Source organism: Nyctibius grandis, chromosome 19 (genome assembly GCF_013368605.1).
Source record: "Nyctibius grandis isolate bNycGra1 chromosome 19, bNycGra1.pri, whole genome shotgun sequence".
Classification (NCBI taxonomy): domain Eukaryota; kingdom Metazoa; phylum Chordata; class Aves; order Nyctibiiformes; family Nyctibiidae; genus Nyctibius; species Nyctibius grandis.
The window spans coordinates 941,824-958,083 of record NC_090676.1 but is presented as its reverse complement, the minus strand read 5'-3'; the positions used below and the strand labels follow the sequence as shown (position 1 = coordinate 958,083).

Sequence of the window (16,260 nt, the reverse complement as noted above, 5' to 3'; positions counted from 1 at the left end):
ATCTGTTTGCTCTCTGCTAGTGGGCTGAATCCCTTTCCTGCAGGAGAGGTTTGGGTAAAGGGCACTCGGTGAACATACAGGGATGTGCACATCTGGAAGAGCTGCCTTGTCTTTGTACCTCTAAGTATTGGTTTCAAGTGTCTGTTTCTTAGACTTTTAGTACATATTAAGCTTGAATTAAGTAATGTGACGCTTCTGCAAGGCAGCATATTGCAGGTCTGACATTTCTTGTGGACATTTAGATGAGTGCTAATATGGATCTTGCCTACACTTTAAAGTAGTTCCCTGGGTATGTTAGAGCATTAAACCTTCTGCTGTTTTATAGCTGAACTCATTCTATTTGGGGAACCACTTAACTGGCAAATGACTTGCTGCGAGCTGCCTCCCTGGCTGCTGCCAGCGCAGTTCTCTTGGCTAAAGACACATCGTCTCCTAGCCAGTCCAGCGTGGCTAGCAGAACTAAATATAAACCGTGCTGGAGAACAAATCTTCCAGCATTGTGAAGAGGTGATCAAATTTAGACTAAAATTTACTAGGAATGATTTCTTACCTTGGCACTGTGGTCTGGTTGTTACCCATTCTGCTAACACAGGCAGTCGCGTGGTGCTGCTTCCTGAGCTGAAAAGGGGCTTGCAAAGCAGGGCTGGGATGGCAGCTGAGCTGGGCTGCTCGCTGCTGGTGTGAGCAGAGGAAGACGTGGGAAACTATTAATGTGTCCAGGTAGAACAAACTGTGTCTTAGGGGCTACGGCAAATGTCTGCTTCCATTTCCTCTGAATTTGGATGTCTGCAGCCAGCGGTGAGCAAGGGTTTTGTGTGGATGTACTGAACGTCAGTGCCTCAAAGAGCCCTAGCATCAAGCTGCTTATGCTTGGGTTAAAAGAGAGGAAAAATCACTCCCACTGAAAGCATAAGGATTCTTTTAAAAAAAGTAAAGGTAGGATGCAGTTAGAGAGGAACTGAGGAGCTGGAGAGCAAGGGGCTTTGTGGGAGCACGTTGGTGCTAAAGGATGAATGACCCTGTCAGAGCTTGGCCCTTCCAAAGAGGGAGCTGAGAGACAGGGCTCCTTTTTGCCAAAGTTTGAGCTTTTCCTCCTTGTTTCTGTTGTGCTGGAGCTTTTCCATACGATCTGCTGGATGGGGGACGTGGCAGGACCTCGAATGTGCAGCCAAGGAAACTTCTGCTGCAGCCTTGAGCACCAGCTCCCCAGGAGCAGCAAGTATCTCTGGTGAGTCAGGGGAAAGCCTGGATGATGAAGGGCTGGGGAAGAACGTGAAGGCAAGCAAGGTACCAAGGGTGCTGAGCTGCAGCAGAGATCGATCCCTGAAGGACGGAGCAGCTGGATTTCCGTGACAGCCCTACATGGCCTCTGCTGCAGACCTGAGCAAGGGTTTGTATGCCTGACGGCTTGTCAGGTTTTTCCCAATGGTCTCATTGGGTCTAATAAAAGATATTACCTCTGCCCCCAACCACGGCCGCTTATATTCCTCATACACTGCAAACTGAGTGAGAGGGAGCCTCGGGCTGCCATGCCCTGCGAGGGGGTCGGCGCTGGGCAGAGCTCTCCAGAGTCACCCAGGGCACTGGATGGGTGGGTGATGAGTGTAACCTGCCCCCTTAATGAGGAGGAAAGTGGTGACATGCTGGAAAAAGTGCTCAAGTGTAGAAAATGTGTAAAAGATGGATGTCCTGGAGGAGCCAAACAGGGGTTCAGCTGCGGCTTCAGCAGGGAACCAGGGGCAGGTGATTTTCCCAGTCCTAGAAAAGTATAAGTGAGAGAATAAAGTCACAGGAGTGGAGCAGGAGACTGGGATTTAACCAAGTACCGTTTCAGCATATGCCTTTAGAGTCAGGGTAGGTTGACAAACGGGTGTAAAATCTATTTTCTTGCTGTGTGGCTTTTACAAAAACATTGTTGTATTCAGCAGCTCAAGTCCCATCACCGTCCTGAGCGTGCCTCGAGAGCAAGGGGGGCTGGAGGGCAGGGGAGCAAGGAGAGCTGGACCTGGGTACAAAACCTTCCTCTGATGTGTTTCTCGTTCAGGTGTTACCAAGGTAATTTGCTGAGCTTGGACTAGAGCTGGAACTAAAAGGCAGCCAATGTTTTTCTGGACTTTACGTTGAGGGTAGCTGAGAATGGCAAGATCTTATTAGCTGGTGAATGGGATTATTATGAAAAGCCTTGATGATGCTCTCGAAACTGCAGCTTTGGTTCTTGCTGGCCTCTCTCCTGGGAGACCTTGGCTGCCAGCGTGGCCTGGCACGGAGCTGGCAAGGACAGCCTGCACCCCGGCGGGTCCCGGTGCTTTGGCTTGGTGCTCCCTGGTGTGGCTACTGGCAACCACGTTGCCATCCTTGAGATGCTGTGTAGCTCTGGAAGCTCTTGGTGCTGTTGGTTTTTTTCACTCTTTCCCCATTCCTTTACTGGGACCTGTCACAACCCGGTGGCAGCTCGGCCGGGGAAGTCCTGGGTGCTGGTGGAAGCTGCCACCCGCGTGCCCGGTTTGGTGCCCAGCGGGACGGGCAGGCTGGCTTGTGTTACCGTGGCATGGCCGGGATTCAGGTGGGGATGTTGTTCCCGCCTGCCCTGCCGCCCGATTTAGCCGGGTGTAGGGTTTCCTGGCGGACGGGCAGGGCTCGGCCGCGCAGGGAGCGTCCCTTACCCGGGAGAAGCGTAAAGGTTAAAGTGTGCTGCCCGAGTTGTGACAACCGTGTAGCTAGGGAACCGGCGTGCTTGACGCGCTGCCAGATCCCCCCAGGACAGGCTCTTTTCCAGCTGCAGGCAATGTAGGTGCTGGCTTTAAGTTCCTGAATGGGGAGAAAAAAAAAAAGCCCCAACCTGAGAAGCTGCGGTGGTGGTTGGTTTGTTTCTGTGCTCTGTGGGGTTTTGGACCAAGGCATTGGCAATCCTGGTGTGCAGCAGCTCTTGCCCTTCAATACCACAAACCTTCCTTGCCAGGGGACTGTTTTCAGCTTATTTCCCTCTGCCCACCAATTAATTTTGGCTTCTAATAGTGCCAAACCACAGGGCACTTGTCCTACGTGCACCCCTCCTTTGCAGACCCATCTCCACACTCTCTGAGCTCTGCTTCCTCGTCCCAAGGCTTTGTGCCACGGCCACCAACACGTGTGTGACATTGCGGGTGCCCCGGGCAGGCTGGCCACCTTCCAGGCAGGCTCCTGCTCTCCTGGGAGAATTTCATCCCAGCTTCCCCTGCCCCGAGGGGGCTGTGGGGCACGGCTGTGGCTCCTGCTGCCCTGCCCAGGGAGGGGACATGCTCCTTCCACCCGGGGCTCGCCGGGAGGGTACAGAGCCGGAGGCTGGCGCAGCGGTGGCAGCACGTGCCTGAAGGGACGTTGGTGGCCTCCAGGTGCCTGGCAGCCCTCGGCCGGAGGAGGGGAGAGGCAATTCCAAACTGTACGTTGGTGATGACAGTCGGTGGGCAGAGGCCCCGCTGCCCGAGGCACGACGTCTCGCCAGTTATTCCTGCCGCCGTGCCCTGCCGAGGCTGAGCCGGGGGGACTCCCGCTCGCCATGGGAGCGGGCGGCGCGGGTGTCGTGGTTCCCGAGAGCTGCTGGTACTGGTGATGCTCCAACCTCAGCACGCCAGTTGGAGCCATGGGCCTGCTCCCTGCGTGATCCCTCTTGGTTCTCACCATGTTCCAGGTCCTGACTCCGCTCTTGGGGAGCGGGGGGGCTCGCTGGAGCCGTGAGTCTGAGCTGGGAGAGCCCAGTGTCTGCTGAGCCAGGTCTGGCTCCTGCACTGAGGGGGTGGTGATGGTGGCGGTGGGTGCCCGAGATGCTCCTGCCCTCGTGCCACTGCGGAGCGGCTGCTGGTTTTGCTGTCAGGACTCACTGGGCTCCAGAGGAGGCAACTCCAGCTGCAAGTTTTGCTCTCTCCTTAGCTCAGTCCATGCCCGTGGGCTGGCAGTGGGGCAGGGCTGCGGCTGGAGGCTGCAGCAGCGCAGGGGATGGGCAGGGTCTCCAGGGCAGAGCCGCCATCGGGGCGAGCCCTGGCAGCACCCGCTCGCTCCCCTGCTCTGCAGCAGCATCTCTGCCATCAGGCAGGTGGGTACTGGCCTCGGGCTGCGGCTGCTGCCCGGGGCAGGGGAAGGGCACTGGGGGCACCTTCTGTTTCACCCCTCACTTTGCTCGCTGGTGGTCTCAGCCCAGAGCTGAGGGTGCCCTCGGTGCCACATCACACTCACGGGGTGCAGGGTCCTTCAGGGCTGGTGCCGGTGGGCTGAGCTGGCCACGGCTCAGCGGCACGGGGGGCTGGCACCATCGCCAGCTACTCCCGGCCACCATTTCCATGCAGTGGCCAGTGGCCACCTTGTGTCACCTGTGGGCACCTTGGAAGCACTTGGCCATTTGGACCGTGTCCGGCTCGGCCAGACCACCCCCATGGGACCTCTTTGGGGTGCTGTGGTGCCCGGTGCCAGCCCTCCCTGCGGTGCTGTGCTGGGGCAGGAGGCTGCTCTGTCCCCGTCCCCTGTGCCGTGTCTGTGCGTCCCCAGCCCGTGGGGACTGGGAAGAGTGGCGTGTCCTTTGAACGGGCTCCAGCAGCGACAGGTGCTGGGAAAGGCAAAGCGGGACGGCTCGCGCTGCTGTAAGGGATCCTCCTCTGCCCGCACTAATCCGGCCCCGTTACACCCGGCATAGAAGAGGCTGCTCCCGCGGGCGCTGCCGCAGTGCGGATGCTGCCCTGACCGCCCTCTGCACCACCACCCAGGTAAGGGGGTCGGGGGGTCCCCATGGCCGCCAGCTCGGGGCACGGAGGTGGGGGGTGCCAGGGAGAGCAGAGCCCCCGGCCCCGGGACGAACGCCTCCGTCCCCGTGGGCTCCCCGTGGCTTGGCACAGGGGGCTGCTCAGCCTGGGACTGCTGGTGCAGCAAGGGACTCCCCTGGCACTGGGGTGGCTGCTGGTGGGTTTATTCCAGGGCTGGGCTGTGCCAGGTTCTGCACAGGGGGGCTGTGATTTGGGATGGGGTGAGGGGAGGTGGCCGGGCAGGGATGGGCAGCAGAGCCTGGGGCAGAGCGGGGAATGGGTGCTGGGCTGGAGGGGACGGGGTGGCAGCTTGTGCTGGCAGCCTGTGCATGTATATGGGCACAAACAGGTCCCCTTGGTGGGGACTGCGTGGGCAGGAGCTGCGGTGCCCACCGGGCAGGGGGACAGGCAGTGCTGGCAGCCGCCGGGGCCGGGGGTCCGCGTGCCCCCGAGCAGACGGGGCTCTGCCTGTGCGGTTTGGGGTGTGCAGCAGTGCGGCCGTGCCGGGGATGCTCACCTCGCCTGATCCCCATCCCGCCAGCCCGGGGCCAGAGCCGCCATCTCCTGCCCTGCCATGGGGGGACACGGCCTCAAATTGGCACCGTGGCTGCGCCACGCCGGCTGTTTGCGCGCCGGAGGCCCCGTGGCAGTGACAGGTGCCGGTGTCAGGCCACCGATCAGTCACCGCCGAGCAGACACCGGGGCACAACGGGATGGTGCAAGGGACCGGCAGCCTTGTGGGACCCCCGGCGTGGTGCCACAGCTCCTGGCTGGGTGGCAGCAGCTCGTCCCTCTTCTGTAGGAGCAGAGCTGCTGCCCGGGTCCCACTGTGCCCCTCTGTGGGGCGTCAGGCCTGGGGAGCCCTCAGCTTCTCTCTTCTCTCCCGCAGGAGCCTTGCCGAACCGGGAGCACCGCAGGGCAGCCGCCTCCTGCCCGGGGAGCGCCCATGGAGCAGGGCGGTGGGGCAGGTGGTGTGTCTGGTGCCGGTGGGGCTGGTGGCACAGTCCTTCCCGGAGCAGAGGACAGCACAGCCCCGGCGGCCCCGCAGGCTGCCCAGCCCCACGGGGAACAGGCAGCACCCACGGAGGGGACGGTGACCGCTGCCGCCGGGGCACAGGATGGAGGGAAGGACGAGCCCGGGCAGGAGAAGGCTCCGGCGGATGCCATGGCTCAGGACCGGGGACAGGTAGAGCCGGGGCAGGAGGCGGCTGCTGGAGAGGCCGGAGGAGGGAAGGCAGCGCTGGCCCCGAGCGCCCCAGAGCCCCGGGCTGGAGGGAAGGCAGCGCTGGCAGAGGAGGCTTCGGCCACGCAGCGCGATGGAGGGCAGGTGGCACCCGTGGAGGGGAAGGTGCCGGTGGCCGCCGAGGCCCAGCATGGGGGGAAGGATGAGCCTGGGAAGGAGAAGGCTCCGGCTGGGGGGGAGCCCCAAGGAGCCGCACCCACGGATGGGAAGGTGCCGGCAGCCACTGAGGCTCAGGACAGAGGGAAGGATGAGTCCCCAAAGGGACAAGCCCCTGGTGGGTCAGGGGGTGTTGGGAAAGCAGAGCCCGCAGAGGAGAAGGCTCCAGCTGCAGCAAAGGCTGAAGGAGGGAAGGCAAAACCCGCAGGGGAGACAGCCTCTGCTGGGGCACGGGCTGGGGACGGAGGCAAAGAAGAGCCCCCAAAGGAGAAAACCCTGGCGGCTGGAAAGGAGAAGGTGCCAGTGGCTGCAAAGGCTCAGGATGGAGGGAAGAAATCCACAAAGGCAGAGAAAGCCCCAGCTGATAAAAAGCCTGCGAAGGAGAAGGCTGGAGCCTCGGTGAAGGCTCAGGATGGAGAGAACAAAGTGGCAAAGGCAGAAAAAGCCCCAGCTGCGAAAAAGGCTCAAGACGGAGGCAAAGAGGAGCCTGCGAAGGAGAAAGCTGCAGCTCCTGCGAAGGAGAAGGTCCCGGCTGCTGCAAAGGCTCAGGACGGAGAGAAGGCAGCGGCAAAGGCAGAGAAAACCCCCACTGCAAAGAAGCCTCAGGATGGAGGCAAAGAGGAGCCCGCGAAGGAGAAACCTGCGGCTCCCGCGAAGGAGAAACCTGCGGCTCCTGCAAAGGCACAGGATGGAGGGAAGAAAGCTGCAAAGGTCGAAAAACCCCCAGTTGCATCAAAGGCTCAGGCTGAAGGGAAGAAAGAGCCTGCAAAGGATGGAGGGCAGCAAGCTGCAAAGGTGGAACCCGCCCCGGCTGCAGCGGAGGCTGGGGCTGGAGGCGAGGAGCCCGCGGAGGTGACGGCTGCTGCGAAGGCTCAGGGCGAAGGGGAGAAAGCGGCGAAGGTGGAGATGGGCGAGCGGCAGCAGCCGAGGGGCCCTGAGCCCCCGCGCCCGGCTCTGCTGCAGAGCCTGAGCTGCCCGGCCACCTGCCAAAGGTACCCGCACCCTCCCGGGATGGGATCCCCTCCCTGGGGAGCCCGGGGTCCCGCTGGGCTGGGGGCTGCTGGCTGGGCTCTGCTCACCTCCTGCTCCTGCTTGCAGGGGGGAGCAGCCCGCGACCGTGGCCATGGAGATGATACTGGAGGAGACAGCGGCGGCAGAGCCGAGCGAGGGGCCGGCCGAGCCTGGCCCTGCCCCGCCAGCCCCCCAGGAGAGGACAGTGCCCGGTGCCACGGGGCAGCCGCTGGAGCCCGGCCCCGGGGGCTCGCCCCCCCGGCCGGAGGCAGAGCCGCCCCCCAGCCCCTACCTGAGCCCCGACGCCGGGAAGGACGATCCCTTCGAGATCCTGGGTACGGCCCCGGCCCCTCTGCGGGTGACAGCCCGGGGTCCCCCGGCCCTGCCCGCGCTGCCACCGCAGGCTCTGAGCTTGTCACCCGCCCGGCAGCCCCGGGCTCCTGCTTCGCTGTAACCAGGGCGAAACGGGCCGCGTCCCCCCAGGCGCGGTCCCCCTGGCTGTCCGCAGGGACAGGAGCCGGGCGGTGACAGCCACCACCTGGCCCGTGGCAGGGGACAGCGTGTCCCCGCTGTCCTTGCGGGGGTGGCAGGGCCGAGGGGCGGCGGGTGCTCGTGGGGCTGGGTCGGGAAGGGGGGCCCCAGGGCGGGTGCGTGGGGTGTGCCCTGCGTGGGGTCTGTCCCGGGAGGGTGACCTGGACGTGGTGGCGTCGGGGGGTGGTGGCCCGGAGGGGGTGACACGCAGCAGCGTGGCCTGGAGAGGGCGAGCGTGGCACGTGGGATGGTGGGGAGCGGGTGGGTGCCGTGGAGCGGGATGGGTGCCATGCAGCGGGTGGGTGCCGTGCTGCGGGGCGATGCTGTGGTCAGGGGCGAGGGACCTGTCGGGGGGTGCTGTGTCCCCCGGTGCAGCAGGCAGCCAGGGGACCCTGATTTGCAGCCAGGCACTCGGTACCTGGCCGCATCCTGCACCCACAGGCTTGGCTGGGCTGCGCCGCTGGGTGCCCGCCTTCACCCTGCACTGGGGCAGCCTCCCACCCCGGGGTGCCCAGCAGCGGGGTCCCCTGGCCAGGCAGCTCCCCTTCTCACCCCAGCCCTCCTCTCTGGGCAGATGATGTCCCTCCGCCACCGGCACCCTTCGCCCACCGCATCGTCACCCTGCGGTCTGCCAACGTCAGCTCCCAGTTCAACCTCAGCTCTCAGGACATCCTGGGAGGGTAAGGAGGGGCCCTGGGCGGGCAGAGGACACCCCGCTTTCCCCTGGCACTGCCCGAGCTGCCGTCCAGCCTTGGGCAACGGTCCTGGGTCGATGGGGCTCCTCTGGCCACCATGGGCTGGTGCCTCGGGCAGGATGGGTGCGGAGGGGAGCAGTGGGCAGCACCCCAGTGCAATGTGGGGGTCCCCAGCAGCCTGGACAGCTGATGGTGTTGGCATCTCTCCCTCTCTCCCTGCCCAGGGGCAAGTTTGGCGAAGTCCACACGTGCACAGAGAAGCAGACGGGGCTCAAGCTGGCGGCCAAAGTGATCCGGAAGCAGGGTGCCAAGGACAAGGTCTGACCGACGCTGGGGCGGGGGCTCCTCCTGGCCACGGTGCCACCAGCAAGTGGCACGGCCAAGGTGTGCTGGGTGGCAGGGTCGTGCCCGGCGTGTCCCTGACGCTGCGGCACAGCCTGTCCCCCATGCTGGTGGCTCAGCTGGCGCTGACGCCCCACACTCCCCGGGGGCTTGTTCTGCAGGAGATGGTGCTGCTGGAGATCGACGTGATGAACCAGCTGAACCACCGCAACCTCATCCAGCTCTACGACGCCATCGAGACACCCCGGGAGATCATCCTCTTCATGGAGTTGTGAGTGCTGGGGCAGCGCCGTGCGGGGCCCGACGCCTGGGTGAGGGGCACCATCGCAGGGGACGCAGGGGATGTTGTAGCGATGGAGCAGAGGTGCCAGCCCCTTGCCAAGCAGGAGGGGTTGGTCCCAGGGGATGTCCCTCACCTTGTCCATCTCCTCTCGGGTATCTCCTCATCTCAGCTGGGCTCGGGGGCAGCCTCGGGCTCTGCCTGCCCAGGACAGCATCCACTTCCATCACAGCTGCATCGCAAGGGGGGAGACAACCCAAGTCCTTCCCACACGGCTCCTTTTCCCCCTGCCCCCTTGCTCCAGTGAGGCCGGGGCTGTGCTGGGGCTGTTCTGCTCTACAAACTCCAGGGGAGCTGGGGTGTTTTGGGGTAACCCCGCTCCCCCACGCCTGCCTTGGGGGGGTGTCCAGTCCCAGCACACGCACAACCCACCGTGGCTCTGCTCAGCCTCTGCAGCACCGCCTTGGCGGTGGGGCTGGGCTGGGGGGTCCCCGGGGAGGGGAAGGGTCTCCGCAGGAGGGTGGCATGGAGCAGGGAGCCCCGGGTGACCCCGCGGTCCGTCCCCACGCAGCGTGGAGGGCGGCGAGCTCTTTGAGCGCATCATCGATGACGACTACCACCTGACCGAGGTGGACTGCATGGTGTTCGTCCGGCAGATCTGCGAGGGCATCCGCTTCATGCACCACATGCGCGTCCTCCACCTCGACCTCAAGGTGTGGGGCTGGGGGTGGTGACGGGTTTGTAGCCACCAAGGCAGGGAGCTGCGTGCTGGCCCGAGCCCCGCTGTGCTCACGAGGGCAGTGTGTCCCCGACCCCAGCTGTGCGAGGGATGCCTGTGAATCGGTATCCCCCGGCGTGGGTCAGCCACAGGACCCGGGGGCTGCCAGACCCACGCACTGGGGACATCCCCTCTCAATGGTCTCCCTGTCCCCACAGCCCGAGAACATCCTCTGCGTCACTGCCACTGGGCACATGGTGAAGATCATCGACTTTGGGCTGGCTCGAAGGTGCCGTCTTCCCCCCTCGGCTCCATCCCTCCTCCCCATCCCACCCTTCGGCCCCGTACGCCCTCGGGGTGCTGGGAGCCCCTGGACCCGCTCTGGGCTGCAGCTCTGGCACAGCACGGGAGGGCAGCGCCTGCTGGGAGGGGGACGGTGGTTTGGGGGAGCAGCCTGTCCCCCTCCTCCTGACTCCCCCCCCGCCGCAGGTACAACCCCCAGGAGAAGCTGAAGGTGAACTTCGGCACCCCCGAGTTCCTCTCTCCCGAGGTGGTCAACTACGAGCAGGTCTCCTACTCCACAGACATGTGGAGCATGGGCGTCATCACCTACATGCTGTACGTTGGGGGTGTGTGGGGGGAGCTGCTGGGGCAGAGCCCCCCTGGGCCCTGAGCTGTCCCTAAGCTGCACAGGGGCCCCGGGCACCCCGATGCTCGGTGGGCTGGTGGAGGTGGGCAGGGGGGCCAGGGAGCAGCGAGCAGGGCTGGGGGTGCCTGTGCCTGCTCCATTCTGGAGGGGTTTGGGAAGTGCCACAGCCCGAGGGCACCCGACTCCTCACCCCCTGCCCTGCACCCCCAGGCTCAGCGGCCTCTCCCCCTTCTTGGGTGACAACGACACCGAGACGCTCAACAACGTCCTGGCTGCCAACTGGTACTTCGACGAGGAGACCTTCGAGAGCGTCTCTGAGGAGGCCAAGGACTTTGTCTCAAACCTCATCATCAAGGAGAAGAGGTGTGAGGCTGGGGGGTGCTGGGGTGGGCACCCCCAGAGCTGCATGCCCAGCCCCTGGGTGCCACACACTGCCCTCTGCACCGGGACCCCCAGCACCCCCTGATGTCCTGGGCCAAAGGAGGCTGTCGGGGCCCTGCCCTGGCTGCTGGCTGTCCCCAGCAGAGCCCGTGTCCCTCCAGGGTCACCTGCCCCAAGCAGGACACGCTGGACCCCTTGGGTCCTGCCCAGCCCCACCCGTGCCTGGGCACATCCCCCCTGCAGGTTTCTGGGGTTTTGGGGCTCTTGGGCAACTGGAGAAGGGGGTGGTTGGGGCTGAGGGGCTCGAGCCGGGGTGACCCACGCTCCTCTCGCCCCCAGTGCCCGCATGAGCGCTGGCCAGTGCCTGCAGCACCCCTGGCTCAACAACCTGGCAGACAAGGCCAAGCGCTGCAACCGCCGGCTCAAGTCCCAGGTGCTGCTCAAGAAATACGTCATGCGGCGGCGCTGGAAGGTGCGGGAGGGCATGGGGGGCACGGGGAGGAGGGTCAGCGCAGTCTGGGGGGGTGGCAGCCTCTGCCCATCCGGGTGGTGGCATCTGGGATGTGAAGGATGGGTCTGTCTCGCTGTGCTGCGGGGACACAAGGGCTGGGGTGCCCTGAGCCTGGGGGAAGGGCTCCCCCAGCACCAGGGTCCTGTGTGGGTGCCCCCAGGGTGGGGCCCCTCTCAAGCATAGGTGCCTTCGTGGTTGTCCTCCCTGAGCTGATCCCAAGAGCAGCTTTTAGGGGCAGGAGTGGTGTCAGGACAGAATGTAGGGGATGATCCCTGCGCTCTCCTCCCACACAGCCCGGCTGGGTGGGTGCCCGGGGGGCTGCCCGCTCCCCACCCACCCCGGGAGCGGGGTCTGGCTCAGCCTCCGGAGCTGCAGCCCTCGCGGTGGGATGAGCATCTCTCCTCTTCCCCCTTTACAGAAAAACTTCATCGGGGTGTGTGCTGCCAACCGCTTCAAGAAGATCACCAGCTCGGGGTCGCTGACGGCGCTGGGCGTCTGAGGGGGGCTCCCGGGGGAGCCTGAGCCACGTGTGCGTCGAGGCCGGAGAGGAACCGCTTGGGAGGGTCCCGTGTCAGCCTGGCTCCTGGGCGGCAGCGGGACCTCACTGGGGTCAGCCCCTGCCCGCTCCCCACCGCAGGGGCCAAGGGCTGGAGCCTCGCAGCCCCCTCCCCATCTGCTGCTGCCCGGTGGCTGCTCTGGACCCCGTGCCCCTGTGGCACACGCTGCACGCCCGCTCTGTGCCACCGCCACCACGGGTCCTGCTCTGCTGCGCCCTGCCTTGGCACCCAGCAGCTGTGGGACTGCTCGGGGGCCGGGACCCCACCGGGCTCCTCGCCTGCACCCGAAGCTGCTCTGCCCAGCTCATCCCACCCCGGGTGGCATCGTTGTGCCGGGGACCCGCGCCCGGGGCTCCAGCCCTCCCCGTGCCCACCCTGCTCCCGTCTGGATTCCCCCGGGCTGCGGGGCTGCTCCTGCACAGTGGTCCCCAATCTCACGCCTGCCCCGCAGCACCTCTGCTCTGCCCGACCTCCCTTCCCACGGCCTGACGTGGGGCTGTGGACCCTCACCCTGGTGTTTGGCACCGGAGCCGGGGCCGAAGCGCCTCCTCCCTGGGTGACCGGGAGCGGAGCTGGCCCCGAGCGCTGCTCGCACAGGAAGGGAGGAAGCACGGAGGATGCTTCCAGAAGCGGCCGCAGCTGGGAGCCAGCGAGGGAAGAAGGAGGCTTTGTTGTTCCTCCTGCCCTCCCTGCCCTTCGGCTCTGCCAGCGGGGGGAAAACACAACCTCTGCTTCCCCCGGAGCGAGCCGAGCGCGGCGGCCTAATGCGGAGCAGCTGGGCCCGCTCCGGGAGCACCGCTCCAGCCCCGACCACCAACGCACAGGAACTGCCGGGTGGCGGCCGAAGCTCCCCCCGCCGCGCGCGGGGGCTCCCCGGGACCCTCCGGGCTGGGGGAGGCCGGTGCTGCCCCTTGCTCGCCCCGACCCCCTTCCCTGGGCTTCCCAGTGGGCATCCCCCCCCGCGCTCTGCAGCTTCCAGCCTTGCTGAGGCAGGGGCTGGGGGGCTGCCGGGGGGGGTCCCGGCTCCCCCTGCCCTCCAGCTTTGGCTTTTGCTGTGGCCGAGCCCCCCCAGGCCGGGGCTGTGTGTTTGCTCCGGGGCCGCCTGTGCCCCCTGTGCCCGCTGGAAAAACCACGGGGGGAGGCACAGGCCCCCCAGCCCCACCGGCTGCGGCAGGTGGAGGGGCTTCAGGCTCGTCCCCCCACACAGGGGACACAGCTCACAGGGCCCTGCCCAATGCCGGAGCCCTGCCCGGCTCTCTCCTTCTTGTAAATAAATGTACAGTCTGCCCGCAGCCCGCGCCCGCCCTGCTCCTGGGGGGCCGCTGCCAGCCCCCTCCCTGGGCTGCTGCTCCTGCCTGAGGTCCCAGGGTTGCAGGGGAGCGAGGAGGGGATGGGAAGCGGCATCTTGTCCCCGGAGCAGAGGGGATGGAGAGGGGCCCTGGCTGTGCTGGGGACAGGGACCAGCTGGTGAGCCCCAGGCAGGGTGGTGCAGCTCATGGTGCCGGGGAGGGGGGTCCAGTGTCTGCAGCCTGTGGACATCTCTGAGCACCCCAGGGTGCTGCGGGAAAGGGGGGATGGATGGAAGGATGGATGGGGAGTGGGTGTGTGGGTGGTCAGGGGTGTCCTCACGGCTTCATCCCCAGTGGGGTGGGATGCCCAGGCAAGGGCTGGTGGGGGCCAGTGCCCCTCTGCCCGGTGGGGCTGCTGCAGCCCCGAAGCGGTTACGGCCGCCCGGCCCGGCCGCGGGTCCGGCCACGGGTGTCCCTCCCAGCCGCTTCCTGCCGCAGCCTTTGACCGGTTCCTCTCGGTGACCACCCCGCGGGCCTGGACGCCAGCGCAGCCCCATCTGGTTTGAGTTACGCTCCGCCGCGGTGACGTCTCCTTCCTGCCTGGCCCCAGGAGCCACCATCGCCCCGGCCCCGGCGGGCCGCGGGGGCTGCAGGGTCCCGCTGCGGGGTGGCCCCCGGTGCTCCCGGCTGGGCCATGGCCCCCGGCTGCTCCCGGCCCCCCGAGCCGTGCCAGGGAAGCGGTTCCTGAGCACAGCCCTCCGTGTGCACCGCTGCGGCGTGGGGAGGCACGGGCACTGGCACCCCATGGCACCTCAAGCCCAGGGTGGGGACCCCCACCCCACAGCTGGTTTTGACAGCCCCAGCCCCATCCTTTCCCCCCACGGGGGCACCCATTGGGGCCAGAGGAGTGGGGCTGAGGACAAACACCCGTGGGAGCAGCCGTGCCCCCATCCCGCGCCCCTGGCCAAGGGGCAGGACAGGGCTCGGGAGCCCTGGGGAGGGGACACGTCCTGCTGGGGCTGATGGGCACAGTGACGGGGCTGGTCGTGGTCCAGCACGGGCCATGTCAGCCAGCGCCATCCCTTGCGTGGGGGGTCCTTGTCACCCCTGTGGACACGCAGCACAGTCTGGGGTGTGTGCACGTGTGTCCACAGCAGCCGACCCCGGAGCCCCGAGCGCTCGCACGGAGCAGCACCCTTTCCTCTGCCTGCACCCCGTCCCCGCAGCACCCATGCTGCCCGCGTGGGCAAGCGACCCACAGGAGGGACGGGGAGTGGGCAGACCTCCAGCCCTGGCACCCGGCACCGGCACCGGCAGCAGGTTCGCCCCGTGACCAGGTGCAGCCCAGTCCCCGGCCTCAGCTCGGCCCATGCTGGGAGCGGGCGAGTGGGACGGGGGCCAGGCCACCCACGGCGAGCCGGCAGCGAGCCAGGGAGGAGGCAGGGCAGGGAAGCAGCGAGCCCACGGCCGGGACGGGGGAGCCAGGGTGGGCGCAGAGAAGGGGGGCACTGGGAGAGCGGGTGGCCCTGGTCTGCAGAGCCGGGGTGGGGGAGGCAGCCAGGCGCTGCGGGGTGGGGGTCCCCATCCCCGGGGGTGCAGCGTAGGGGAAAACGGGATGTGCCACGTGGGGCCATGCTGCTCCCAGCACTGGGACCCCTGCCCGGGGCAGCGCATGGGGCTGGGGCCACGTGTGCCCAGGCGGCAGCGGGACCCGGGGCGGGTGATGGAGCCAGGGTGGGTGATGGAGCTGGGGTGGGTGATGGAGCTGGTGTGGGTGATGGAGCTGGGGTGGGTGATGAAGCCGGGGTGGGCGATGAAGCTGGGGTGGGTGATGGAGCCGGGGTGGAGCCGGGGTGGGCGATGGAGCCGGGGTGGGTGATGAAGCCGGGGTGGGTGATGGAGCTGGGGCGGGCGATGGAGCCGGGGTGGGCGATGGAGCCAGGGTGGGTGATGGAGCCGGGGTGGATGATGGAGCTGGGGCGGGCGATGGAGCCGGGGTGGGCGATGGGCCCGGCCGCGGCGTGGGAACCAGACGGCCCCTGGGCACGGCTGCGGCCCTCGCTTCCTCCCGCGCCCCCGGGGACCGCGCGAAGGAGGGGGCTGAGGTCAGCCGCGCTCGCCGCCGGCCGCTCCGGAGACGCCAGCATGATGTAGGCGCTCAAATATTGTTTTTCACTGGGGAAAAAAAAAAAAAAAAAGGAAGAAAAGAGAGGCCGGGGGCTGAGTGGCCGTCCCCGCTCCGTCGATGACGAAGGGCGGCCCCCCCTGCCCTGCCTGGGGCTGGGATGTGTCCACGGCCCGGCAGCGGCCGTCTGGGGGCTGATATCGGGGCTGACGCCGCTACGATGCTGCCGGTCGCCAAGTGACGCCAGCACCGTCCCTCGGTGCCAGCGAGGCCCCCACAGAGAGCCCCGGGACTGGCCAAGCCGGGGTCCCACTGGCCTTGCGGGGCTGGGGGGGCTCTGCCACACACCAGCTGCCCACAGCAGCGTTGGGAGCCCCCACCACCCCAGCGTCCTCCTCCTGTGCCCGCCCTGGGGCTGGCTGTGCTGTGGGGTCCAGGCATTGCTGCTCTTGGGATCCCCCCTTTCCCAGCCTGGCATGGGGGCACGGGCACGGACCCCCACTTCGCTGGCATCGCTCTGGCCCCACTCCAGCGCTGTGGAAACGCTGGCCCGCGTGTCCCGGCGGTGCGTGGGAAGGGGCTGGCAGCCAGATCCCAGCCCGGGCTGTTTGGGGGCCCCCGTGCCCCCAGCCCGGCCGGCTGGGGCAGACCCTGTGCCCAGCCTGGTGCTGGCAGCGGTGACGCAGCCGGTGCCTCCTGAGGCTGCCCGGTGATTCAGGTCAGAGGAATCCGCTTTCCCCGGCCGTTCCCGCCGCAGCCCCTGGCACAGCCCGGCTCTGGGGGTGTCCCAGTGCCTGCAGGGACCTGGTGGGACCCCGGCCGGGCACCAGCACAGCCCCGAGCAGGGACACAGAGGGGAGGGAGCCCTGTCCCACCCAGAGCAGAGCCCCCCACACCGTGCCACCACCCTGCGCTCCTCGCTGGCATCTCTCCGGGGCCATGCGGGCATGTGAGTGGGGCCATGTGCTGAGACCGTGCCGGTTGTGCCACGTGTGGCACCTGG

General features: G+C 66.5%; 1 protein-coding gene across 1 annotated transcript; it reads left to right on the top strand.

Annotated features, from left to right (window-relative positions):
* The first annotated feature begins 4,653 nt into the window (after positions 1-4,653).
* Positions 4,654-13,182, top strand: MYLK2 (myosin light chain kinase 2). The gene is made up of 12 exons (XM_068416066.1): positions 4,654-4,733; positions 5,659-7,160; positions 7,267-7,514; positions 8,285-8,390; positions 8,630-8,723; positions 8,909-9,018; positions 9,599-9,740; positions 9,964-10,034; positions 10,235-10,363; positions 10,605-10,757; positions 11,115-11,247; positions 11,705-13,182. The coding sequence occupies exons 2-12, from the start codon at positions 5,716-5,718 to the stop codon at positions 11,783-11,785; spliced, it is 2,712 nt and encodes a 903-aa protein (XP_068272167.1). The 5' UTR covers positions 4,654-4,733; positions 5,659-5,715; the 3' UTR covers positions 11,786-13,182.
* The last annotated feature ends 3,078 nt before the right edge of the window (positions 13,183-16,260 follow it).